We start from the raw sequence: 27,226 nt of genomic DNA, 5'->3' as shown, positions 1-27,226 counted from the left end.
AAATCTTTTGCATGTATTTTGCCCTGTAAGAACACTCATACCAATAAAGGACTATTTTACCACCAAAGTAATGTACTAATTGCTCACAAACAGAAGTAGGTCACAGAAGATTCATGAAAGCAATTGCCAGTGACTCAGTGTAGAAGGAAAAAGAAAAGAAAGAAAATGAAGCAAGGATATGATTTATAGTGTGTAAATAGGTATGAGCTAACAGTGTGAGGAGGAACAATTTCACAATGAAGATTTGTTTAATTCACCCTGATGTGTCAAGAATGAAGTATCACATAAAATGACTAGTAAAGCAACATCCACCACAGAGACAAAAAAGCAAGCAGTGGTAATTATAGTAAACATTCTAATTTTGAACACATCAGTTAACTTACTGTCCACAGCCACGACAGCCCACAGCCCTTGTGACACAACAGCAGCAATAGCTCAGGGTCAGATCTAGCAGTGCTGCTGGCACTAACGAGAACCACCTGAGATGCTACAGGAAATACTGCCTGTCAAACCATGCAACACAAGACAGTTAACATCTGTTTTTTAACTTAACTGATTAAACAATACCTGCTTCAATACAAGGAGAACTGCCAACAAATTTAAAGGAGAGGAAACCAAAGTGCGTACATTGCTGTCAAGCTTTAAATTGTATAATGTATTACATGCTGTCTTCAAGATCCATCTTCTGGATTCATACAGTGACTCAAATACTCCAAGTTTTCAGTGTTTGAGGGTAGGGGTTTATTAATGTTGGGTTTGGTTTTTTGCTTTGTGGTCTGACAGTTTTTCTTGGAAGTTCTTGTTTCAAGCCCTATTTTGGCAATGGAGAGATTTAAGATGAGCAGTAAGTATCTAAAAACAGACAAAATTAACTTCTGCTACAGTCAATTGCAAAATTAACTTCTTTATACAGCAGTAATTAATTTCAAATAAAAAGGAACACTGGCTTGGATGCATACGAAGTTGAACAGTGCAATCCAGTGTACAGTCTTTCTTCTTCATACATCAATCTTTTCAAGAATTTTAGTATCTACACTTAAAAATATCTCAAGGTTTCATAATCCTCCAAGAACAGATCTGTCTTTTGGCTGTCAATTGGCTTTCAAACTTCTGCTAAAATTCCACATTGAAGCAGCAATGTCTAGGACTGCAGCAGTATGACAGAGGAAGAAGTAAACTGGAAAGGGAAATTTGTCTCAAAGTTGTCAATGAGGAGAGCTGAAATCCTCCTACAAAAGGTGATTTTATATTAAGTCTTGCTGTTCATAAGCAGTTCATTACACAAAAGCTGTTAACTTGAACAAGAACTGTGAAACTTACATGAAAAACTTGAAAAAAAATCACACATGCTTCAATGGGTACATTAAAAAAGTAAAAATGGGATCCATAATGACCAAATCTACATCACATCACATTCACAAATTCTCTAAGACATATTACTCTGCTGACAAGTAACTGTTACATGGACCAAGCAAAAATCAAGAGTTTTCACACATTCTGTAAGCTGTACTGCCACGAGGTTAGTGTCATCATTACTATTCTAAGATTCACATCCATGATTTCACCACAGAAAATGGTCTTGCAGATTACCAGTCATCTCAATCAGCATGGCTGAAGAGAACAGAAAGCTAAATCTACAGTTTAGGATAAATTCAGTAATTTTCATAGAAGAATACCCTGTTCCACCAGAAACGTGCTTTGGCGCAACTTCCACACACAGTTTGACATAATGGAGACAGGTTCAAGTAGAACTACAACACTTGGCATTTTGTGATCTTCTAACCCTCTCAGGAGTAAGGAAGAATGCACTGAGAGGTTGAACACTAATTCCTTATTTCCTGTTTTTTGTAAAAGAGAAGCCCTGAACCTCTAATTTCGTTCAGCGGTTTAATCAAACATTAGATTTTCTATTAGCATAAGCTCTAGCTCAGCTTTTCAAATAATAATTAGAAATTACCTCAGACTACATTCAGCTTGAAAACCAAATATAGGTGTACCTCTGAAACACAAATTATTGTCAGCAAAAGCCATTTTCTCAAGTGTCTTAAGTATTAAAGAATCAATACATTTGTTGGTATTATCCTTTCTTCAAATCATAACCACAAAATCACCACTTTGAAGATACTAATTTAATGATAAAGAATAAACATGAGACAATTTTAACACATCATATGCTTTTTAATCATCTCCCTTCTATAAATCCGTAACTAAACATTAAACCAAAGTGATTTTTCAATCCTTCAAAAACCTTGAGAAAGTCTGTGCAGGTAGGTAATGGTAACATACAGTTCAGGAGGGCTAGACAACTAGTTGAATGTATATATGGGTGTGTAACCAATTAAAAAGTGACTGATCGCTTTCTCAACCCATCTTACAGAGCTCTGACTTGTTTTTATGGGGATATATAATCTCTTGCCTCACTGTGACATAAATTTAGCTGATACAGAAAAACAGTGACAACGGAATATTAAAAAATGACGAATAAAAAAACCAAACGCAAGATTCTAACCTGCAAACTGGCATACAACAATTTGGTGAAAAACAAATGCAATCTCATAATCTCTTCCTTCCAAAGTGCTTCATTAGGTTCCACAGAACCACGGAGAGTATTTATTGACTGATGCAGATTCTTTTTTTCTTCATATTTTATAGAGAAGTATCATATCTCACACTCCTAATTTTTCTTTATTGTTTCTTTTTTTTCCAATAAAGAAACCCAAACATAAGAATAGCACCTTCATACCTATTTAACACAGGAAAGGTACAGTATCATTCTGCAAAAATCGTCTGAACTCCCAAGAGTTTCTGTAAGACTGAAGCTGGACTAACATTACATTACTGATAGTTCTAAATTTGATGTTACATCTTAGCTACTAAAGCATTTCCCACTCAGAGCTCTAAAAAAGAAGTTATAGTAATAATAATACCAGAAAATAATATTCTGCTTTTAAATTCTGACTACTCAGTATGTTATACCAGCCATATTTTTGAAAAAGATAATATAGTCACTCTCTCCAAAGGGCAAATTCTGATCTTCCTATTCACTAATGTCTCCCAGCACACTTTACCACAAGTAAAAAATTAGAAACATGTCATTCACCAGTGTTGGAGACAGGAATCATGCTGCAATGTGATACAAAGCTACACGTCACATCCTTTACCAGCCTAGCTTTAATAGCCCAAATGCCTGCAGCCACACTGCCTCACGCTGCGATTTTTTCACATCTTGGGCTATGCAGCACTGGGCTAACTAGCTGCTGCAGGAAATGATGATCACCTCCGAGTCAGAGCTAAGCACACACCCCAGCACGGCGCTGCAGGGCACAGTGCTGTTTTGCAGATGAATCTGGGCTGCCAATCACATGAGGTCATTAGAGATCATTGCTTTGAGTAAGCGTAGATGCAGTCAAGCGCACACTTGTGAAGGAACTTACTGAACATTCTGAAACCAAATCAACTGAATGTCTTCAGTCCTGAGCTGCTCTTCAAGATCTCAACAAGATTAAAGAAAAAGTCCAATTACGTAGACAGCATATTTGCGTTAAGCAAACCCCTGATTGCCTTAAACTTCTGTCCACCAATGCTTAATTTAAACCCAACTTTTCTTTTGATGGAATCAAACAAAAAACCTTCCCAAACTGACAAAAATAAGTCTGTAACACACTATGTATGTACAATTCACCAATCACGAGAACTTAGCATCTCTGACAATAAAGTGTGATGAGGATGATTTCAGATTAAATTTAACAATACACAGCTATCAAATCATGGACCAAGCAAGTATAAAAAGTAGGTAAATTATACTGATAATCTTGTTATAAAAGGTTACCACCACTGATGATGCAAAGAGAAGCATGGAAGTTGACTCTTATTTGTTAAGGTGAACAAGTGGTTTGTGGCCACAGTAAAGATTAGAAGTCAATTTTTCACATTCAAGCAACTAAATCACACCCTCAAGACACATACAAATATTTTAAATTTTAAAAAGTACTCAGTATAGTCCAATACGGTCATTTTATAAATTCAGTGTGCTGGCTGAAGGAAAAAAAACCAATAAGCCTTAAGCATAGAGACTACTGCCTTACAGTGTGACAGGAAGGTACTTTCCAGCTTAGTTCAAACACATGAAATCAATTGAAATTAATCATACATTATGCTTCAAATCACACATGCTTGAAAACCTTGGAAACCACTAAACTCACCAACTACAGTAGCACTATAGCACATTTTCTATTCCAGAATTAACATGCAGCAAATGTGTGAAAAAAATAATCTGCAGTTTTGTTTTCTACATATCTTTTATCTTCTACAAGGACGTATGAAAACAGAAAATTGTAGGTGCACCTATGTATGCTCCTTATAGCTATGTGGTTATTACTCACAGACAAAAAAAATCAACTATGCTACTACAGGTAGAAATAATGGTGCTTTTTGGTTGAAAAGTCTTTGGAATGAATGATAATGTACTGCAGATGCTTTTACTCAACATTTTACCTAAAGAAAGTAACTGGATTTTTCTCTTTGTTCTGCAACACTGTACAATGATTTCAGACTGCAGCCTTCCTCCTTTAGGCTGCAACTGACTGAATTTTCAGAAACTCTGAAAAAATAGGCAGCTTTGTCCCAAGACTTCTAAAAGAAAAGTATTTTGAGAGAAAATCTGCCATAACTGAGGAAACCCCCCATTTTTGACTTTCAAGAACAAAACCACTTGGGTCCATCATGCAACAGAGCCCAGTGGAGAGAAGCATTATTACTTCTTATATATGCAGTTGTGCTAAGAGTCCTCATTGTTCTCCACATCACAGGAACACAACAAATGACAGCCTCCACTCCAAAGAGCTTACACAAGCCCAAAAATCCAGGACCAACACATAGACAAGACAAACATCTCCAACAGGTTAGAATAGGGTGTGGATGAGGTAAGGTGACAGAAAAGGGTGTGCTACAATTTTTGGCCATCAGGAAGAGTAATCAACTCACTACTCATCCGGCCCATTAGCCCATTAGCTAATTTAAGGTTTCTATTTGCATCACAGCAGAAGGATGCCTGAAGAAGTGATGTTCATAAAATGTTCATAAAGCATAAAACCACCATTTCTGCAGCCTTTGTTTTTGTTTGGAAAATGTCTTATAGTCAGAGGGTTTGAGAAAAAGGAAAACATGTGACACTGGTAAAAAACTACTTCAGTACCCTCATAGTCACAGTGAAGACACAAAGACAGGAATAAATTCACATTCTACATGAGTCTCCTTTGTTCTCTACGTTTTTTATGAGGCAACAGTAGCACTAACTTTTGACAGGACCTAGAAGAATACATTGCCTAATAAAGGTAGAAGCTAGTAAATTAATGGGAGTTGTTAACATAAAAAAAGGCCATTAAAAAGCAAATGCCTTGAAAGCAAAAATCCGATACTGCACATGTCTTATCCTAAGAACATGAAGCACCACATTCCTTCCACATCATATTGTAATGAATTGTCTTTAAACTACTTGTATTTCAAGTCCTATACTCACTTGTCTTCACTTATCTTAATAGGTGTTATTGATAATATTTTCTGCCTTTGCCCTAAGTATGGTTAATGTCAAGTGAAATCATTAACTCATGCTTTATGAGTTTTATATTTACAGAATCTTGGTATCTATTAGAAAAGTGGTTTTATAAAAGAATACAAATTTTGTAGGAAAATAACCCTACAGCACAAACTATTCAGGTGAAATGTCTACAAATGTATGAAAACTCTGCTCCTAGCGCTGCTTTTGGTTGTGCAGCATTATGTGCATTCCTGCTGTCACTTCAAAGAGGCCACTATGTAATACAGAACAATGAGCCAGTTCTCAAACTCCAATCCTTCCTCTAACATTAAAAATGCCTGTAACTAAAAAATGGGAATTTTTTCATACTATCTTTTCCATAAAATTGGGAAACACACTTTATAATTCTGTATCTTCTGTTCCATGCGTGTTTAATATACCTATTAAAAAAAAAAGAGCTTAAACTGTAACTTCAAATCATCTGAAACTTGGCCGATACTCTTATTCTACAGGCATATGCTACCCCCATACTAAAACAATGCTCAGCAACAAGTCATTGCATTAGGGTGCTGGATTTCTAACACGCACTGGGTGTTCCCGCCACATGTTCCTGTCCATACTACATGTGCTTTACTTCATTCCTGTATTTTTTTTTGCAATGATCTAGCTGATTTACCTAAAAGATAAACCTGAGAGCAGCTCTACAAATAACTTAAGAGTCTCCATCAACAAGACCAATGGCACGCTTTTGCCTCCTGCTGCACTACAGTCTTCCAACACCACCTCAGCAGGACACATTCCTTCATACAACTCCCACACCCTTCCATCTTTTCAGACAGTCTGTCACACCTAAGAGAGAAAAGCAGCACACAGCTTCCTCCCACCAAGTCCTTACACACATCCTACACTCCCACAGGGACCTGAGCCAAGCACTCCCACCACACAAAGAGGCCAGACCATGCTGTCAGCTCATCAGCCAGCTTCCTGGGGCAGGTGTCTTTTAGAGAACACAATGCTATTGTTCCCTCAGTATGACTTGAAGGGAAAATTAATTTCTCCATACCAACTGAGGCAGAAAATGCCGACAGTCTTTGGGACCTCTCTTTAGATTGTTTTCTTCTATCATTATCCATGTGGTGGCCCTTGTACTGATTTAGGCAGTCACAGCCACAAAGAACATACTGAACACTTTCTGTGTTTATAAAGAGACTGGCCCAATGTCTCTGAGGCTATTACTAAGGTTAGTGTGAGAGATAATAGCATCAGCAATAAATTAGTAGTGGTAAAACACAGCTCACTTAAGGAGCAACGAGAAACAAAATAAAGTTGCCCTGAACAGTGTTAAATTTTTCAGATTTTGCTAAACTCATCAATGATTAAACAAACATGTTACATTGTCGGGGAGGGCCAAACTACTAAACCTCTAACACTGTTATTCTCTGTCTTGCTTCCTATAGAGTGTCAGAGTAGGTGATCCTACTGGTTTCTTCTTGCCTTATAATTTATGAATCAGAAGAAGGAAACATATGATCGCTAAAAGGTATTAATTTGTAGATAATGCTGAATGTTTAGGTCTGACCCACACAAACAATTTGCATATTTTAAAAAGTAACCTAGTATATTGATATACACAAGTATGTTTTGTATTTCCTTTACAGAAAAAAAGGGGAAAAAGAGAAAAAAAATCCTGCTCTTCTAAGATTTGAAGAAGACACAGAAGAAATAATGTGAAGATACAATTTTCAAACTTAAAATAAAACAAAAACAAACCAACCAAAAAAACCACCAACCAAACAGGAAGAAGTTTCATTTTTCTGTTTTGAAATTTTTCCCACAGATAGAAATCAAAGCCTTACAAAAGATGATAATATTTTGACATTTCACAAGACAGAATAACACATCTGAGACACAACCAAGCAGTAAGGAAAAACTAGACAGAAGTGTATTTCCCAACAGAGCTGTTCTCCAGTTACTCATAGGTCACAGATGGGGAGCAAATGCCTCCAAACACAACAACAGTTCAATCATCCAAACATGGCAGAAAGGCCAGGGATGAAGCCAAATCACCCAGCCTCAGGTAAGAAAAATTATACAATGCAAACTTTCTTTAAAAAAGTGTTATATATTTTCTCCGTTCGTTATGTGGGTAATGCAAAAGGAAGATGCTGTGGTAGGACGTGATGGTTCAGGGAACTGACATAATCATCCTTTTGCGTGGGGTGTTCGTAGACAAGGTGAATAGAGCATACTGGACTTGTCTGACTGCTTTTCCTTCTCCTATTACAGCACTTATGGAAATTCCCTTGACATACCCATGTGTAAGAATGAACTAAACAGGCCTAGAGTCACTGAAAAGGCTAATCTGTAAAACAAACATACACACATCTACTTTTTATAAGTTAACTCCAAGAGGGTTAACAGTATTAATACAAAGGATATTTGTTAACTACAACTTCTCACTGAACAGCACTCTCTGATGAAGGAGATACTAATCAAACATCTTCCTTCCAGTTTCCCAAAAAAGGAACCAAACAAAGCCATGTATAGATTTACATTATGAAAACCATCCTGAAGACAAATTCTGGTAAACACCAAGACAGCTGTTGAGAGAAACATGTCTGATTTATCCTTATCATCAGTATATAACTTCTGTGTCACCAAGGACTGGATTGTTTGGTTCATGTCGGAACTATGCAGAATCTGTAAAGGTATCTTTATCAACTGAAAATTCTAATCAAGATTTTTGCTTTTTCTCAGTCAGCACGGACTGCAATCAACAGGGAACACCCACAACTCACGGCAGAACTTCACTCTGGATGGTTAGGCTCATTGATACTAACCAATATACTGTTTTATTAAATGACATATCTGTTACAAATTTTTCTGTCAAGAGAATAACCAGGGAATCTACATATTATGGGGATCCACGTCCTGTGATTGAATCACAACACTTCCTCTTCTACAATCCTCCTGTGAAACTTTCATCTCTCATACTCCATTTGCTCTCCAAACTCCCTTTGGGACCAGCTTCCCTCACTGTTGTTTAGCTATCCATAGTGCAAAAGATGCTTCATGGAGCCACTGATAAGCCATCTCTCGGAGGCACTGATAGCATCTCTACTCAAAATATCACGACTTGGCTGGAAGAAGGTCCTGGCTTCCAGTTACACAAACCTCTCTGTGTGCATGAGGCACACCTGTAAGTTCTCATTCCATTAGACTTCAGCTTGAGTTTGAAGAGGGAGGTTTCAGGGTTAAAGTACATACTTCGAAAATACAGTATTCTTAGGACTACCTTCCTTTTGTTTTCCATTGTTGAGGTTTCTGTATACTTTTACTTAGGAACACCTTTCCAGAACATTCTAGCACCTCATCCAATAAGTGATAATAACAGTAGCTCCAGAAGGATTTTAAGAGTAGGAAGAACTTAAATTAGAAGCCAATTCATTATACTCAGATTTATTAAAGGAAGTTCAGGTAGTTCAAACCACTATGCCCATCTTCCCTATAAGAACTTCAGGACTTATAATTCATGCTTAGAAACATCATATTTAAGTGTATTTCAAAAACAAAGTAAACACTTCTTACAGAAATCCGTATCTGATTAATAGCTTTAATGAAACAAATAATGATCATAAAACTCCTCTCTTCCAAGGATCCATGAAAAAAAAAAACACCAACAAACCCAACAAAAAATGCAATGCATTTTTTTCACCTATCAAATCTATCTCCTGTGAGAAGTGGGACTCTGTTCATAAGCCTATGACAAGTTTCATGCAGGATGGGGGCCCAGCAACCCAGAGGGGGAAGACTGAAAAGGCACTGCTCCCAAATGCAGGCAAGAAAGCAACCAGGGAAAATAAAGAAGTCTATCTACTACTTCTTCAGTTATCCATATCCTGAATGCCTCTTAAAACAGTCACAGGTGACAAGTACCAGCATTCAAACAAAGTAACTTTCACTTTATTAGCTCTCTTAAGGTTAGCTCCAGACCAAACTAATATCCACAGAATTACCTCAAAAAACAAAAAAAACCCCACCCAAAACAACAACAACAAAAAAACCCAAAAAACACCACCACCAAACAAACCAACCAAACAAAAAACCCCAAACCAAAAACTAACAAAATGCACACATATAAAGCCATTTCCTTACCTGCAAGCAGTGCCTCATTTGACATAATTTTCAACTTTTTTTTTTGAGGGGAGAAAACAAAATTCACAGTAGGTAGCCTTTTAAGATTTTTTCTTTGCTACATTATTTTAAACACAGGTTAAAGTCAAATGATAGAGATCAAAAGCTTTAAAATTTCACAATGACCACAGTTAGTGAATTCGCAAAAGTTCAAAGGAAAAAGTCCTCTGAAAGGTTCTCAAGAGAAAATCCAGGAGCCATCACTGAATGCAACACAGCCTGTTGAATAAGGCTGAATCAAAGATACGTGAATTTTCTGATTCTCCTCAAATATGCATATTTCCTGGTGCCATTCCAGCATTTCTCCAAACAAATCTAGTTCCTACTAAACCTCTTCTAATGACATGTAACATGACAGCCCAATCTAGGTCTACAGCCAATAATAATGTGACAATATACACAGAACTACTGCATGCAACAATCAGTTTTACATAATTTTCAGTGTGGTCCATTTAATAAACTTCATTTCAAATGTCCAACTTAAATCAGTTAGCAGTATCTTCATATTCTAAACACAGTGGCTCAAAATATTGAGTGATTTAATCTCCATAACTAACAAAATCATTACCATTCCTGCACTATGACATATAACAAATTCATAGAATCACAGAATGGGTAAAGTTGGAACCTGCGGACCACAGTGGGTCATCTGGTCCAACCTCCCTGCTCAGGCAGGGTCATCCTAGAGCACATGCCACAGGATTGTGTCCAGGCAGTCCTTGAACGTCTCCTGAGGGAAACTCCACAACCTCTCTGGTCAGTCTGTTCCAGTGCATGGTCACCTGCACAGTGAAGTTCTTCCTCATGTTCAGGCAGAACTTCCTGGGCATCAGCTTCTGCCCATTGCCTCTTGTCCTACTGCTCAGCACCTCTGAGAAGAGCCTGGTCCATCCCCTTGAAACCTACCCTTTAGATACTTATACACATTAATGAGGTCCCCTCTCAGTTGTATCTCTTTGAGGCTGAACAGGCCCAGCTCCCTCAGCCTTTCCTCATAAGAGATGCTCCAGACCCCTCATCACCTTCGTAGCCTCCACTGGACCCGCTCAGGAGCTCCATGTCTCTCTTGACCTGAGGAGCCCAGAACTGGACACAGCTCTCCAGGTGAGGCCTCACCAGGGCTGAGTACAGGGGCAGGATCGCCTTCCATGACCTGCTGGCAATGCCCTTCCTAATGCCCCCCAGGATACCACTGGCCTCTTTGGCCACCAGGACACTCTGCTGGCTCATGGACAGCTGGGTGTCCACCAGGACCCGCAAGTCCTTCTCTGCAGAGCTGCCCCCCAGCAGGTCAACCCCAGCCTGTGCTGGTGCCTGGGCTTGTTCCTCCCCAGGTGCAGGACCCAGCATTTGCCGTTGCTGAATTTCAGCTGGCTCCTCTCTGCCCCAATTCATCAGAAATCGCCCCTGAAATCCACTTTTCCAGCTTTGACAAAGCTGCTAGAGGCAAGCCCGTCAATCGGTATGTGCAGCCACACAAGTTGGTACACAGCTTATCACTGACAAATTTGAAGCTCTCTGAAAAGAGGTGCATCAGAAGAGGCAACTATTAATCAGTGCATGGGTGAGCTCCTGTGTGCTTAAAAAAACATTTGAGAAGGATGAGCCAAAGACTAACACAGCAAGAACTGTAATGACTGCAGAACATCAGTAGCAGATGTAAGCCAAATATAACAGACTGAATTTCTGTGTGCTGAGCCTAGACCATGTCCGAACAACCACAGCTCATCAAGGGATGTCTGAGCTACCGTCCTTTAAATTCTCTGCATAAGAAAAACAAAGACTGTCTCCTAACATGCCACAGCAGACATTAACCATGACAGTGGAAAAAAATAACAATTACAGCTTCTTTCAGCATGTTCTGGCATTTACCTATGGGTTTTTTTATTTTGCTCATGTTTCAGCTTTCCTCAGGCTTTCTACAGTAAGATCCTTTGGTGACTTCCTAACAATCTTGACATAATTCTAAAAAAATAACATTTTATCAGAGTGAAAACAAAGCAAAAAGTAGGAACATGACCAGATGAATCCCTACCAGTCTGCCTGAAGCTAAGAAACAATGTTGGCTCATTCAGACTGTAAGCAGAACTTGAAATACATTAATTACCTGAAGAAAAAGACTGGTCAATTAAACAAACCAGAATAAAAACAACACATTCAATTTGACAGTGAGACTGTAAAACTATCCCCCAAACACACAGCCTTTATTGTGAATGAAAGGAAATACAACTACCAAGATACATTAACACTCCACTAGGTAGTAGAGAAAGCAATGGGATCATTAGTCCAGCAGATTAACTTCTAAGAAAACATATTCAATGACAGTGTATTTGGAAGCACAGATAGTCTGCACAAATGTACGTCTTAATCCCCCCAGTTTTAGGGATAACAATCTTCTTTGAACTTACTCAACATCTGTTAGAATAATAGCTCATCTCTCTTGCATGTAGGAACTAAGGTGAATGAAGAGAGCTGAAAGTAAAGAAATGGTGAAGCTCTTCAAATTACCGCACTCCCAAACATACATTAAAAACAATACAAATGCATCAAAAAGAAACACTTTTTTAACAAAGTCTGAACTAATGCTTACTGTTATGTAACAGGAGTAAAATAACTCAGCTGGAACACATCTTCAGCTGACATCAACATAATTAAACACTTTTGTGGCTGTTTTTATGTAAGTGTGGTTGGTTTTCTTGTATTATCAACAGGACCACTTTTAACACCTGTTATTAGATTAAACAATCCATTTATAATATAGTTACTTATAGTATGCTGTGTTGACAAAGTTAAAAAGAAAGGTCTACATAAAAATCAACAGCAAGAGTTTACATCGTCATTTTAACATCACTGTACCTATTCAAACTACCAAATAAGAGACATTCAAAAAACCTGCTTTTCCAGGAAGCATGCTGTCCCAAAACTAATAGAACTACAACAAAGTTTGATTACTCTGTTCTCTTTCCAATAAAAATTATAACTTTCAGCTGTTTTTAAAGTTTCAGAAAGGTTATGAACTGTCAGAACACATACTTGATGACGGATGAATATTTTAATCTCATATCATGAAAGACTCACTAATACCTCAGTGACTGTACACAAATAAAATGAAGTTTCAACACAAATCATCTATGAGTCTACTTTGGCTCAGAGGCAACTGGGCAAGCATTCATGAATTTCATGCCTTTGGGAAAAAAAATCCCACTCTGACTCAAAGGAAGAACAATTGTACTAACATTGTTTAAGTGCAACTACCGTAAAGAAGCGAGAGAAGAGGACACCCACAAAAATGATCACTGGTTTGTTGGTTTTGTAAAAGATATGCAGACAAGATCAGACACAAAGAGTGAAAATGTCAGAGAGAACCAAACAAGTATCATAAAACAAAGCAGAAAGTAGTGATTTTTCCATGTAAAAAGAAGTGTATCTGCACACATTTATCCGTTTGTCAATCTACACAGCAATTTCTATAAATAGATGTCTACACATAGACCCCCCCCCCCACTCTCACTCTAGTTCTCTTTATGGTGGCACACATATTTCTTCAGTGTAAGAGCACATGGTATAATCCATGGCATTTACAGTCTCAGGGATTTGAATAACAAATGCCTCCAATTTATAATTGAAGATAGTTTTTCTACCTGCCAGTCCTGAAAACCTACTCCAAGACTTGAAAGTCAGGCTGTGATATTTCTTATTCAGGTATCACTTCCTGAAGAGCTGCTAAAACTAACAGCTAAGCCTACTGTTGGAAAACTGCTGCTGAAGGAGGCTATCTCTTCACTCTTTACTTCTTAGAACCTCAAAGAGAGATAAATGATTACATCAAATAAATCTGTACAAAGAAACAAAATTCATGGTACTAGCAGACAAGTTTCATCCCAAGTGTCAAGAAAGTAGGGTAGTGCTTACAGAAACAATAGGGTCTAGCAGGCCACAATAATCTGGTAGCATAGGTAAAAATAACTGAACAGCCAAAAGGAACATAACTGAGAGGCAAAATTCCCAACCAAACCATAGAATTACTGCTCTTAAATTGGCAAGCAGTCCCAAAGCCAATTGTGGATACAACCAGAAAGAAACGCTTCTTCAGAAGTTTTCATGAAGCACCTAGGCATGCACCAGGCTAGACAAGTTTCATAGGCAGTGTAACTATTAAGAAAAAACCTCTCTTGAATCACTGGACCCAAAACTTTCACTTAAGCCCAGGAGGAGATTCAGATGACAGGAACTAGACTCCCTTCAAGTCCTACTCCGTAACCTACTCTTTAGGCGTCTAAAATGCCTGGGAAGCCTACAAGACATGAGTGGCAACCAGCAGTACTCTTAGAAAGAAAGGGAGGGCATCCTGTGGCAAGTTAAGCAAAGTGAGCAGCTATGCTTCCAGTCTTCCCATGCAGCTACAGCTACAGCTGACTGAGCCTGTGAAGACAGTGCAGGAGAGATACAGCATAGAACACATAAACCCAGCTAGTACCTTAATTAATCCAAATCAATTTCTACAGCAGAGCTAGGAGAATCTGCGCTGTCCATGCTGGGTTTTATTTTTCTGACAGTTTTATTGCTCTGTAAGTTTTATACCTTACATTAGTAAATGAATTATGAGTACAGGGGGGCAAGGGGCAGGTGCACCTTTAAGAAGAGAGCTGAACGAGTGTGTGGACAGCGTTCCCCAAGAGACATCAACACAGCAGATTCTGAGTTCCCACCACTCTGAAGATAAAACCAACCTGACAACGGAGGGTCATCTGGGCCCATTAAGAGTAAGTAAGCAGCCTTGAAATCCCACTGCCAGCTTTTTCATTTCACAGTGCTGTGACACACTGATTTGGCTACGCAGAGGGAACTAAATACTGAGTATCTCTGTAATACATGAAACATAACTGCATATATGGCATGTACTATTCACTGATATACCATACACGTGATACACTGAGACAATATTCAGTGCTGCTTTAAAGTCTTTCAAATATTTCAACAAACCCAGTATGGCATTAAATATGTTTGAAAAGCAGGACAGCATCCAAATATATAAAACAAAGAAACCAGTAGTACACATTTATTTCAAGCTTCTTGTGAGAACTATGAAGTCTCTCTCCTCCTCAACCTGCCACACAGCCATACATTTATAAAAGTCTCCACACAGTTACAAATCCAATTTGAGTAAGAACAGTGAAGACAACTTAAAAAAACCCCAACATGTCTCAGTAGAAAAATGTATAAGGTATATTTGGATTCTCAGTGCTGTGTAAGAACAAAAAATTATTTACAAGAGAGGCACAATAATTGTAATATAACTCAGCATTTTCAGCTACCCAAAGTAGGAGACAAAAAGAATAGATATTTAATGAAGAAACAGTTTTTTTCATTGATGTAAAACAGGCCATTTGTTTTTCCTGTTTTAAACTTTCTGCCATTAAACAGATAGTAATTTTCTTCCTTTTGAAAAAAAAATCAGACCATAAATGCCTCAGGCTTAAGAAAAACCAACTTTGCTAAGCCTCTATCCTGCTCGCTTTGTGCCAGCTTTTTAGCCAGAAGAAGAAATATTTTTGCACGTTCTCCAAAGATAACACATTAGCCAGTACTCAAGGTAGTTTCACAGTCAGCAGCATATCATAATTTACCACCACACCTGGTACGTCTCAAAATGGCATATGAGGTACTAGTGTACAAAGTTACAAACTTCTATACATTTTTTCTTTTCCTTGTGACAGGGACATATACTTATCTAAAAGGACCACCACAGCACAAAAAATGACCATGATGTGAAAGCTTGTCAGTCTTTTGCCATGATGGCACAACCCTTTAACTTCTACTCAGCATTTACTATTTTCAAGCCTTTTTCCCCCCTTCTGACAATAATGAAAATGCTACAAAAATAAAAAAGGCCATTCCTGTACTAACAAATGTCAAGCTAGCCTGTTTAAAAAAAAAGTACTTATGCAAACCTGTCCCTTTAAGAACACCGAACAAAGCAGGCTATCTTGAGTTGTCCATATAAAGAATATCTGCTCCCAGTAAAAGGTCGAACACTTCAGAGTGAATACTGAAAATGTCTTTAAGGGGGGAAAAAAGGAGGAGGGTAGAAGGGATGGACAAAAGAAAACATAAATGGAGGTAGAGTAATATGCAGCTTCTGGTTTAAAAAATCCACCAGCAACGGCCTCGCAAGGAGAGGCTCTCACCGCTCGCAGCTCCAGACCAGGAGAAGTCAGGAGGCCGCGGGTCCCGACACCTTCCCAGGGCCCTTCTGCCGGGAAGCAGGAAATCCAGCGCCCGCTCCCGCGCACCTGGAGCGGCCGGCCTGCTTACCTCTGAGTCCGCCGGAGCCGGCTGCCTCGCCGCAGGTGGGGCAGCGTGAAGTTGGAAAGGAGCGTCCAAAAACTGGGATCCGACATATCCATTTCTCCGCGTTGGAAAGCTTAAAAACTCAGTGCCATAGTACAACGAGGAAGAGGAGGAAGGGACAGCCCGGGGAGAGAGAGGGGGAAGCCAACCAGCCTCCGAGGGGGCGGAAGGAGAGCAGAAGTAGGAGCAACTCGAACCAACAGAAACTTTTCCGTGCGGCTGCTCCGCGGGTGCCGCCCCGCCCCGGCCATTGGCGGCCGCGCAGAGGCCGCGCCGCTCCGCCCGCCCACCGCGGGTCAGAGCCCCCCCGCCCGTGCCCCGCGGGTCAGCCGGCACCCGGCACAGCCCCTGCGGGCCGCCCGCCCCCACAGAGCCCCCGCGGGTCGGAGCCGCCCGTCCGATGCGCTCGGACCTGCTGGGAACTGTAAGCTAAAGACGGACCAGTACGCTCGGTGCAGTGCACAGTGTACGTGTGTCACTGCCGTGGCTTCTGCCTCTCCCGGGAGAACTGACGGTACAGGTACTTAATTACCGCTTGTCACACTGCCACTCCAGACATCAGGCGTTTGCCACGGAAGGCTGGGACACTTGCCTCCCTCCATTGCCAGCTACCTCTTTTGAGAAAGCTACCCTGAAGCACAGGCTGGCAAAAGAAGGGTACAGAAAGGCTCTGAGTACCTTTCCTACTCATAACAATGACCTAATCCCTCAGGTACTTCGACTCATTTCCTCCATTTCCTCCTTCCAGCTTTCTTCCTTTGCTTTCCGCTTTACCCTTCCCCAGCTGCCTCCCAGCTCAGCTGGTTTGCTTTCTTCACTCCCGCCACCCAACATTCCACCTTCACTCCTCGTTTTAGCCTCACTGCTGACTATTGTCCTCAGTCTTTTTATACTTAATTCCAGCACCACTCTCCAGCTCTCTCCTCTCTCCCTCTGTCTAGACTAGCATTTTTCCTCACATCTCTGCAGTATGCAAATAAAAGTGTTTCTAAAATTACTACTCTACTACCTCGTCATTCTGTAATGTCTTAACTCCAGCTGCTGAAAGCAATGATGGTCAGGTATAGAAAAAGATAGTGTGGATTCAGAAACTAGGAGGTTTCTTTTAATGTACTTAAAAAATTCCATTTTGTTTATCTGAGGGTCACAGAGCAGAGCGGGAAGGGTTCATATGACACTTGGGATGAGACAGCACTCATTAGACAGCTCTCACTCTAGGTTAGCACCAAAGGCCATACACTATAAATCCCCAGCAGACACCATTTACTGACATGCCACAGTAAATGTCAGTTTAACATTGATCAAACATAAAAGAATCATCAAACACTTACTTAAAGACATCTTAATTTTAGAAGAGACCATTTCCATGTAAAAAGGTAAAACAGCCTCATCTAGGTCTCAGGTCAGATTTTCTTGAACAAGGAAGGCTGAAATAGCTGCAGAAGCTGGTATGTGGGCTGTTGTCCATTTGTGCCCCACAGGAGGGCACTTCCCAGCATGACTGCTCTTTTTATACCTCTCCATTAAGACTGAGTATTCACATCTACTGCAGCCAGTAAAAGAAAAACTCTCATCCATTTATTTTCACTTTGAGGCATGCCTGAGCATACTGAGCATGAAGTTTTAAAGGTTCAAATGAGGGCAAGCATGGCTGACAAGACTCCTTTCTTAAAACTGTTTAAGAAGGAAATTCTCAAAGCTCTACAAAACTACCAAGAAACACCTCCTCCACGAACTCCGTAACTTCATCATCTCTGCTACACACACAAGTTTTTGCCTGTAATCAGCTATTTGGAGACAGAACAGTACACAATCCTGAAACCAGGGAATTACACATAACTGATACTGAACAGCACTAGCTAAATATTAAAAACAAAGTCTTCCACCTATCACACAGGAGAAGTTTCAGTGTCCTCACTGCCCTGCAAGTTCTCCCCTGGCCTTATTACTCTACCTAAGGGGCAGTTAAGAGTTACAAAAGCAGTTCATTTTCTATAACTCAGTCAAGCACATCATTTGTGGGGTGATCATGTAACATGGAGGTCAAACTTCATTTCACATTAAGGCAAAAAATTACCAATCTTTTCTGTTTCAAGCCCAGGACAGTAACTGAACTCATGATTTTTTGGTGAAAATCTCTACCACTTTATCAAAATGATGTGAAGCCTCCAATTCTGAAATAGACCCTAAAAGCTTTTAAAAGTTAAGCAAGACTAGCCTATCATAATGACCCACCAGAAAGACTCACCAGAAAAAAAGATGATTGCTGCATGAAAGTTGACAAATTCTGGTGGAAGAAAAGCTTAACCCTTCTGTGTACGACCAGACGAGATTACAACAGCCATTACACTGATTTCACTATCTGAAAAGCTGGATTTTTGCAAAAGCAGAAAGGATAAAAAATAGGATAAAAGAAAGGATAAATTCTAGGCAACTGTTTCTGTACACATATATTGCAACAGAGGATATCATAATGTCATGGTTTTAGGAATGGTGTTCCCCAATTAGTACTCCTGCTGAGACTCTACAAAGCATATCATGCTCACTTCCCTCTCCCCCTCCCCCTCCATGCCCCTTCAGCAGGATGGAGAAGAGAATAGAAGACACAAAGCATAAAGATCACAGGTTCAGATAATAAAAATTTACTGGAAACAAGATTAAAAAATGAACAGTAACAGCAACAATTCTCACACCCCCGAGAATACCTGACTACTTCCTCCACCACGCTCCCCAACCTAAAAGAGAGCCTTTTCCCCCATCCCCAGAAAGTCACATGAGATGGTATAGAATAACCTCCACGTCCTAGCCATGCCCCCTTCTGGCTACTGCAAAATTTAACCCTGGCCAGAACCAGGACACATAATAACAATCAATGGTTCACTTCAAACAGTGGCTTGATGGTCAAATCCCTTGCAATTCTGTCTCCAGATCCTGCACAGACTATACACAAGCAATAGCTCCCCAAATTCCATGACCTGTAGATCCAAACATAACTTCACCTTGGCTTTCTGTGCACAATTACAAGTACGCACAGTCCTGCTAATCAGTCATGCTGTTTGTAGCACGGGCTTGAAAGCAAGGAGACTCGAATAATTATTTTTCTGAAGTGCTTGCTGGACATACACATATTAAGGCACTACAGAGACTTTGACAAAGGCATGAAAATGAAGGGAGTAGCTCTAAGACGTCCATCATTGTCCCATAACAACCCTAGACAAATTACACGTTTCATAAAGCAAAGCATAGGCCTTATCCTTTAAGAGCACAACATGTAAATAAATGGTGGTGAAGACTTTGCAATGCCTGTCAATAAACAACATAGCTTCCAAAGCGGTGCCTGCAGTTTGTGACTTTCCATGACACAGAAATGCCTGATTTCAAAGCAAACACCTCAAGGGAGAGGGAGGTTTTGCATCTTATTAGTACTACATAGATGCTAACAGAACATCTTCTCTCCCAATTTAGTGAGCTCAATCAGCTCAAAGAAGGACATCCCAGGACCAGACCCAGTACGAGGGACGCAGACAGAATGAATGGTCATGCAGAGAGGCAGGGGCAGCAGGACCACTTCTTTTGCAGTGGCTGTCCATAAAATTGAAGCCTCTTTGACTATCGATACTGATAATGCTGCTCAACCTTTAAAACACAGGTTCAACAGATGTATTGTGTCGTGCTCCTTCAGGCACTGCAATTTACTTACCTCTGCCATGTAGAAAAGGCAAAAAAAATTGAACAATAAAGATGATAATGTCTTAAAAGTATCAAAATCTGAAATTATTAGGAACAGATCTATGTCATGCTGATAAATGCATAGTTGACAATTACCTACAGTTTTCCTGCAACAAAATGCTATTGATATGTTCAGCAACTTTACCCCAGTATCCAACTAAAACAGAATTCTGCAGTTGTCAAAAAGAAATAAATAAAGTTAAGAACCTGCAAACATCCTTAACAGCATATGTTGCTTAAGTTATTGTCTATACAGCCACTTGCAAAACAACAAGCAACTTAGACTTCATCTCTTAGGAGATGCTTTACTGTAGAACTTGGGTGATGACTTTTATTTATCACGAAGAGTTACATAAGCTAGCACGTAACAAAACAAGTGATAAGGATCATTAAGTTTTCTCTTTTATATTCACTTGAAGATAAAAAACATCACATCACTCAAGTCAGAAAAGGTGCCTGATCTACCCTTGCTTTGAAGATTACATTTCCAAAAGCAAACGTACAAAAGGCATCCTTAGAAAAGCCTCATTCAATATAAGAGAGAAAAAAAATTCAAAATGTCAACATTTACTTCAGTAATTAACATCAATAAAAATTCTTCCCCAGTAACTTTTTAATTGTGTAACACTGATTACTGATTTTAAGTACCACCATGAAATACTACTTAAGGAAGTTGAAAGTGCATCTTTATAACCACAATGCCATACCAATACTAAATCAATATTTTGCACATAATATTCCAATGCAAAAGTTATCTAATCTACCATCTTCATGCTGATAATTACACTAATAAACACTGGGATTTTTCAAAAAATATTAAAATCTTGAGAAGCCACTGCCCAAGGGCATTACAGAATGCTCAAGTCTCACCAGTTTTATAGGAAGATGTACACTGAATGCAGTTCACCAGCAACAATACAGACAATAAAAAGTTCCTTAGAGATAGTAAGACTAGTAAAATCTTAAAAGCATAGGCCTCATACTGAAAAAGATGAGTAAATTTGTGAACCAGGAAAGAAAAAATGTTGCCTTAAGGCACCTTCTCTGTTTTCATGGGCTAGGAAGATCATGAAATTGCATCTTTTAGCAACAAAGAAATGCTTTGCGTTTCATCAACATCTTGGAAGAACAATAAATTAGAACTGAGCTAACTCATCCCTTGAGAGGCGTTTGTTTTGGTTTAGTTGAGTCTTTTTAGTCAGATAATTATTATCCAATGAGTAACAAAGGAACTAGTGAAGCTGCTCATTCAATTGTTGCTATTTTCAAAGTGTCTTGGAATACCTGGAAGTTTTACAACGGTTGAACTAAGCTGTCATAACACTCCTTTAAAAGGACAAACAGGATACTGCTGCTGCCAGTACTGAGTTGAGGTATGGTAACTTACTTAGTGTCACATGAAACAGTCTGCCCAAAAAGTGTTTCAAGAGAGATTTCAAGTGTGGTTAATAACCATCTCAGCTGACAATACATCGAGACATTTGTAAAATATTCCACCTGTCTCCTAACAATGTTGTAATAGGTTCACTATTACAGCAGAAAAATTTATGCATTAGGGAAACATTAAAACTCACCTATAGATTTGAAAAAGTAACTGCACATTAAACATTTCTAGTAGATCACACAGGATTATGTTTTTCATTTAACACAAGTAAATACTGCTATCAATGAGCTGGAAAGAAATATGATACCCTTTCTAGCAAACAAGACATAAGAGGTAAGTAACCACAGGAACAAGCTAATTTATCACTGGATAAAGCAGCCTTATTTGAACAACATGCATTATAACCTTGCTAGCCAAGAAGTCTTATCAAAGGACAAAAACACCCCCCAGTCATAATATACATACATATCGCAGAATCTGGAAGGCAGATTATCAAGCAAACAATTTAGATACTATCATAGATAAACAGCTAAGTAAGAGCTTTTTATATGATGTATAGATGAAAGAAGAAATGTCCCTCAGTTCTACAAGCAGGAAAATCTCTCATGGGACCAAGGAGACGACACAACTGAGCACTGAGGGACTAAAATGCAGCTAGTTGTGGCATTTCCCAAAGGCTGCAAAAAAGTCATGAGGAGTTCAAGGAAAAAAAAATTATAATCTGAACTACATTGTGCAGCTTGAAAAAAACTCATTTATTTCACTTGGTCAAGTCTATCGGAGAACCTTGGACATTCAGTATGCGTTTCCCCAGCAGGAAGAGATTTTCATGAGGAAACAGAGTGTAAGAATAGCAAACTCCATCATGTCTTCCCCTCACACACAAAGTTAGGGGTTCCATCTGCAGGAGTAAGACAAAAAATCAGTTTTAAATTCTTTTCTCTTATCCATTTTAACACAGGGATTTTCCATCACTGTAAATTCTGTATGTCATATGCCTTTTTAACTAAAAAAAATAATCACACTTCAAACAAGCACTAGAGGATGGGTAAAAAACCCCAAAGTTCTTGACAAAGTCAACAGCCTGTTTTATAAAGGTTGTCAAACTAAAAGATCTCACTGGTATATTCAGTCCTTAAGATGTACTAATTAATTACTATTACTACACTTAATTACAATAATTGAAATCTTGCTCCCCCTAGTGGTAGACGTTGAGGTATATTACCTTCTAGTGACTGCACAGGATTTTCACTGTGGGATGTTCAGTGTAAAAATAAGTTGAAGAAATCACAGTACGGAAGAATATTTTGTGGGTGTACAATGTATGTCTGCCAAATGTCTAAATTTTCTTAGCTATGTTTATAAATACACATAAACACTATTACTCTAACAAGTTTTGAAGTAACGTGCAAAATACAAAAAAATCTCCCACTGCTCTAGTTTATTATAGCTTATCTAATATAAACACATTTAGGAAAAGCAATGGCCCCAGCACCTCCCCCCATTTCTGAAAGACTCTAAAATTATGCACAATATATTTGGAAGTTAAATATATTGTCTATCCATCTGCATCAGAATTCACATCAGGCAACACTATTTTTAATCCAGCATTTTGCTGTCTGTAGTGGAATGAGCCAACCATGCTAACAACTATGCTGCCTATTTACTCTGGCCTAGAGATTAGCTTCTCCTTCTGAGCTAGTTTAGCAAACCAACTAATGAGAAAGTATAAAAGAACCATTTCCCATTTTTATCACTGAATTTTCATTTATCTTGGCAAGTAGAGCAGCATTACTACATTTCAGAACTGCTGCTTTACGTGGTAAGCAAGTCTAGAGTCAGAAAACATCTAATAAAAATGTCGTAATTTTCCAGATACCATGATGCTTGGACCTTGACTTCATTACCACAAATGCCAGGGGGTGGGAAAAGGAATACTGTATTACAAAGTATTAGTATTACTCTATCCTCCTTTGTTTGTTCTTCAAGTACCTTTTTGCCAGCACTTGACAGCATTCTAAGAGGATCACATCTTTTTTCAAATCATTAATTAACTATTTTTGTGACTGCAGTACCACTGATATAAACGTGAAGGTACCCGTTATCCAACAGATATCTAAAAAGCCATAATGAAGTTTTCCAGTTCTGGGCATTCATGTGAAACAATCACCACTTATTTCATTGCACTGGTTTAGACCACTGTACACACTTAGACGTCCTCCTGATGTCACACACGCAGCCGTATTTTATCAAGCATCTTTTTAAATAAACAGCCATAACCTATGTGGCAAATGGCATTATTAAGGATCAAGGGGCAATTCCTAAAAAATGTCTTAAGAAATTGTGGATACTATCATTCTTCTAAAATAATTACATACTTAGATATTGCCATCCATTCCACATCACAGCTGCAGTCAACTAAGCCGTATTTTTTGAGAAAAAAATATTTATTAATTCAATTGTAGAAAACTTTTTAAGAGAAGCGTTTTATGGTTTTTACACTGCCAAGTTAATAATTGTGTTTTTAACATTTTGTAATGGCATAAATCTGATAGTCTGTGTAAAACAGACTTACAGCATAGAATCTTTCTCTACTTTTTAAAGATGAAAATGTTCATATTTGACTTTTCATTACAGGAAACAGACTATATAAAATGGAGTTTGGAACACATATGTATAAAAAAAGACTGTTCAGCATTTTTAAGTTTACCTGAGTTTGTTTCATTTTAATAACTTTCTAATTATGGAAAACAGAGTCCAAAACCCACAATCCTCAAAAGGCAGTTAAGTGGAGCATTTTGTCCTGCCACCACAGCATTCTGGTTTGAAGAATCCCAAACAATATACTCAGACGTCTGAGAGGAACGCTACCCCTCATACAGAGCCATTTTCTTTTGTTGAACTCTGCCCCAGAACATCCCAGTGCCATACTCATAGATTTGAGTAACAGACTTCATGGATTCTCTGGTTTTAGTCAAATGAGCTAGGTAAAGAAATCAATCTCAAGTTCTGTTCGATAGCTTTTAATCCTGATAGGTTTGGGAAAGATGTCATCATGAGTTGCAACCTTCCTCATTCTTAAAATACTTTCTGGGGTACAGGGGAGGTTTAATGGAGGTCAACACGGTGAAGGTCTCAAGTCTGTAAATCAAAGTCTAAACAGATCAAATCCTGTGATACGGTATTGAAAAACACTTATTCATTATAAATGCTGTCTTCAGTGAGACAGAAAACTTCATCAGCTGTAATATTTACACACTGAATTTCCTAAATTAATTACCCAATCAGCACAAGTCTATAGTTACAGACCCATTATAGGTCTCTGTCAGAGCAAGGACATTACAGGCTGCTCCCCAGAACTGGCAAGTACTCTATTTACTTCATGTATTCTAAACGCACAATTTTCTTTAAAGTCATTACTTAAACGACAGTGAATAAAAATCAGGTGCCAAGAATTTAGAGCTTTGTCATATATATATACACCCAAGTACTTGCATTTCCTGAGCTTTCCCTGCACTCATCTGGCTTCATGCTTCAGTTAATCCATGTGATGGATCTGTTGTCAGCAGAACAGTGTGAGATGGAGCACCCCATGCAGTGCAAGCTGGCAAATTGGAACTCAGGTACACAGGAAGTTTAAAGGGAAAACATTATCTTTAGAAAAATATTATGCACACCGCCCATTAACATTACCCTTGGTATTTCAAACAATGACCTGAGCACACAGCACTGCAAGTTGATAATATCCCTAAAACACTTTACAGGTCACCCTTAACGCTCTCCTCCTCAAAAGGCTAAATAATAAACAATCATAGGTGTGCTTCAGCACACACTTCCAGTTTAAATCTGAATTTCTGAACAACCATAATTACACTCAACACATACTCTGGTGTCTGTGCGGTTTACTAAACAGTTAACTATCAGACATGCAGATGATATGGCTGCCAAACAGACCACTGGCAGGAGTAGAATTAACTACACAGAAAGAAGGTAACTTTACAGAAACAAAATTAAAAGCAAGCATTTACAATTGCAAGACTAGTAAAGATTATTTTAATTAGTTATGCTTATCAAAATATGACAGAAAGTTCTCAAAATTAAGGACAAAATACTAAAAATTACCTCATGGCTAAGGTACCTCAGGGTCTAAGACCTGATGTCATCTAGTTATTTAATCTGTTTGCACTTCAGGTCTCCACCTGTAAAGCAAAGGTATTTCTACTTCTTGGGAGGGCTGTGAAGATAATTACAGAAACACCTGCATCAAATGTTCAGATACTAAAAAAAAAGGAGGGAAGAAAGAAGTAGACAGTAATAGGGAGATCTTCTTCGGGCTGACCACTCTACAGAATCATAGGTACTTAATGACTTATACAATTCCTACCTACCTATAAGCAAAGACCATAGAAGTCTAAGTTGAAAGGGATTCAGATGAATCGAGAAACAGTCTTAAATCTCTCTGATATGTACACCAGGGAGAATGACAGGAGTCAGGGAGGAAACCATGATACGTCACAGAATTTCACCCTCCACTTCCTAAGACAGGCAAACACACTTTGGTTTCATTTTGTAGGACTGAGAGTCCACATCAGCTCTCTCTAACAAGCACCTGAATTGTCACCAAGACTGTCAAAACTATGTAAAAGAAGAAGCAGAGGATCAGCATAACCCACATTAGCTGTTCTAGGCCTCTAGCATCCTGAAAAACTCTTATCATAGTAGCCATGAGGTGACAACTGTTTAGCTTTCAAATAACAGTTCAAACCACTAAGTGTCCTAATTTCTCTGATACCAGACAACCTTATTATTTCATTCATGTAACTACAGAGTATAAAAGTTTATGGAAATATCAATATCCTGATACAAAAGAGATTTATAAGCATTTAGCACTGCAAATATACACCACCAATAAAAAAACCCCAAACCTATCTCAAAATCCCTTCACCATTCAATCAGCCTCTCCTTTGACCAACTCCAGTTACATCTGGACATGGCTTAACATGAATTTTAATAAGCCTGAACTATGCAAATGTATATAGTTTGTTTCTTTTAAATCACTATACTCATTTATCTCAGTATTTTGCTTTTTTCTGGTAGAGGACTTGGTTCTTTTAAAAATTATACAACAATTCAATTCTGCAAAATTAAGTAATAACCATGCTGAATGTTGACAACGGATTATCTCAGCCTATTCTCTATGCTGCTGTTCCTCAGCATCCACACTTGCACACTTCTACATACACACAAGAGGAGCAGATTTCATCAGTCCAGTGGCAGACTGCATCTGGAGAGCCTAAATGTTTTCTTGGCAAAGAAACAGCAGAATGAAGGTGAAGGTGAAAGGAAGATCATACCAGGCTGCTCACAATGGAAGACTGGCTTCAGCTGATAAATACGTACAACAGCACTTGCCATGATCCCCTTCTCTCAGGTACTACACCAACTTTTGGAAGTATTTCTAGGTGTTATCAGCTGGGGAAGTTACACAGCATTAACAGCCTTCCCAAACTCAACAGCATGTGTTTCTATGTACTTGCCAACAAAACTACAGCAACCAGTCTATAACTTCTAAAACATGACAAAAACTTCTTCCAGTGTTGTGGCTGTACTTCGCCACAAGTACATGTCCCACAGACAGGTCTTTTACAGTCTTTTTGTTGTGTGAAAGTTCAGGCCTGCTTCTGTCACCGTTTACTTTTCTATCAATTTGAAAAACTGCCTTCCTAGCCAAGCATTATCATGCCATCTCCCATCTGAGAACCCCTCTTGGAGCAGACCCCTCTCTCCTCCTTCAAGGTACACATTTTGGCTGTCAGACACACTAATGTTTTGCTAGGTAACCCTGAAGCTCTAAGCTCCTATTGGTTTTGCTCTGCTGAAGTATTACTGTGCTCAAGCTGCTCACTGCAAACCACCTTCTCATTTCCAGCCCAACCAGAGTCTTGCTGGTTTCTTTCTGAAGAGCAGAAAAAGCAGCCTCCTGGCATGAACAGAGGGTGTGCCATGATTCTGCTCTTTGACAGCAGCTTTCT

At 38.9% G+C, this 27,226-nt stretch overlaps 1 protein-coding gene across 8 annotated transcripts in view; it reads right to left on the bottom strand.

The window, feature by feature from the left end:
• MAST4 (microtubule associated serine/threonine kinase family member 4) overlaps positions 1-27,226 on the bottom strand; it is a 289,105-nt gene that overhangs the window by 90,996 nt on the left and 170,883 nt on the right. The window contains exon 1 of one of the 8 annotated variants that reach the window (XM_069000728.1): positions 16,046-16,280. The exons of 6 other annotated variants lie outside the window; for them this stretch is intronic. In XM_069000728.1, coding sequence (XP_068856829.1) covers positions 16,046-16,137 — 92 coding nt within the window. In that variant the 5' untranslated portion in view covers positions 16,138-16,280. Of the gene's footprint in view, positions 1-383; positions 399-16,045; positions 16,281-27,226 lie in introns of those variants that run through there. One more of the 8 variants, XM_069000731.1, reaches the window with a different exon arrangement.

This window comes from Aphelocoma coerulescens, assembly GCF_041296385.1.
Source record: "Aphelocoma coerulescens isolate FSJ_1873_10779 chromosome Z unlocalized genomic scaffold, UR_Acoe_1.0 ChrZ, whole genome shotgun sequence".
Classification (NCBI taxonomy): Eukaryota; Metazoa; Chordata; class Aves; order Passeriformes; family Corvidae; genus Aphelocoma; species Aphelocoma coerulescens.
This window is presented reverse-complemented; position numbering and strand designations above follow the sequence as displayed.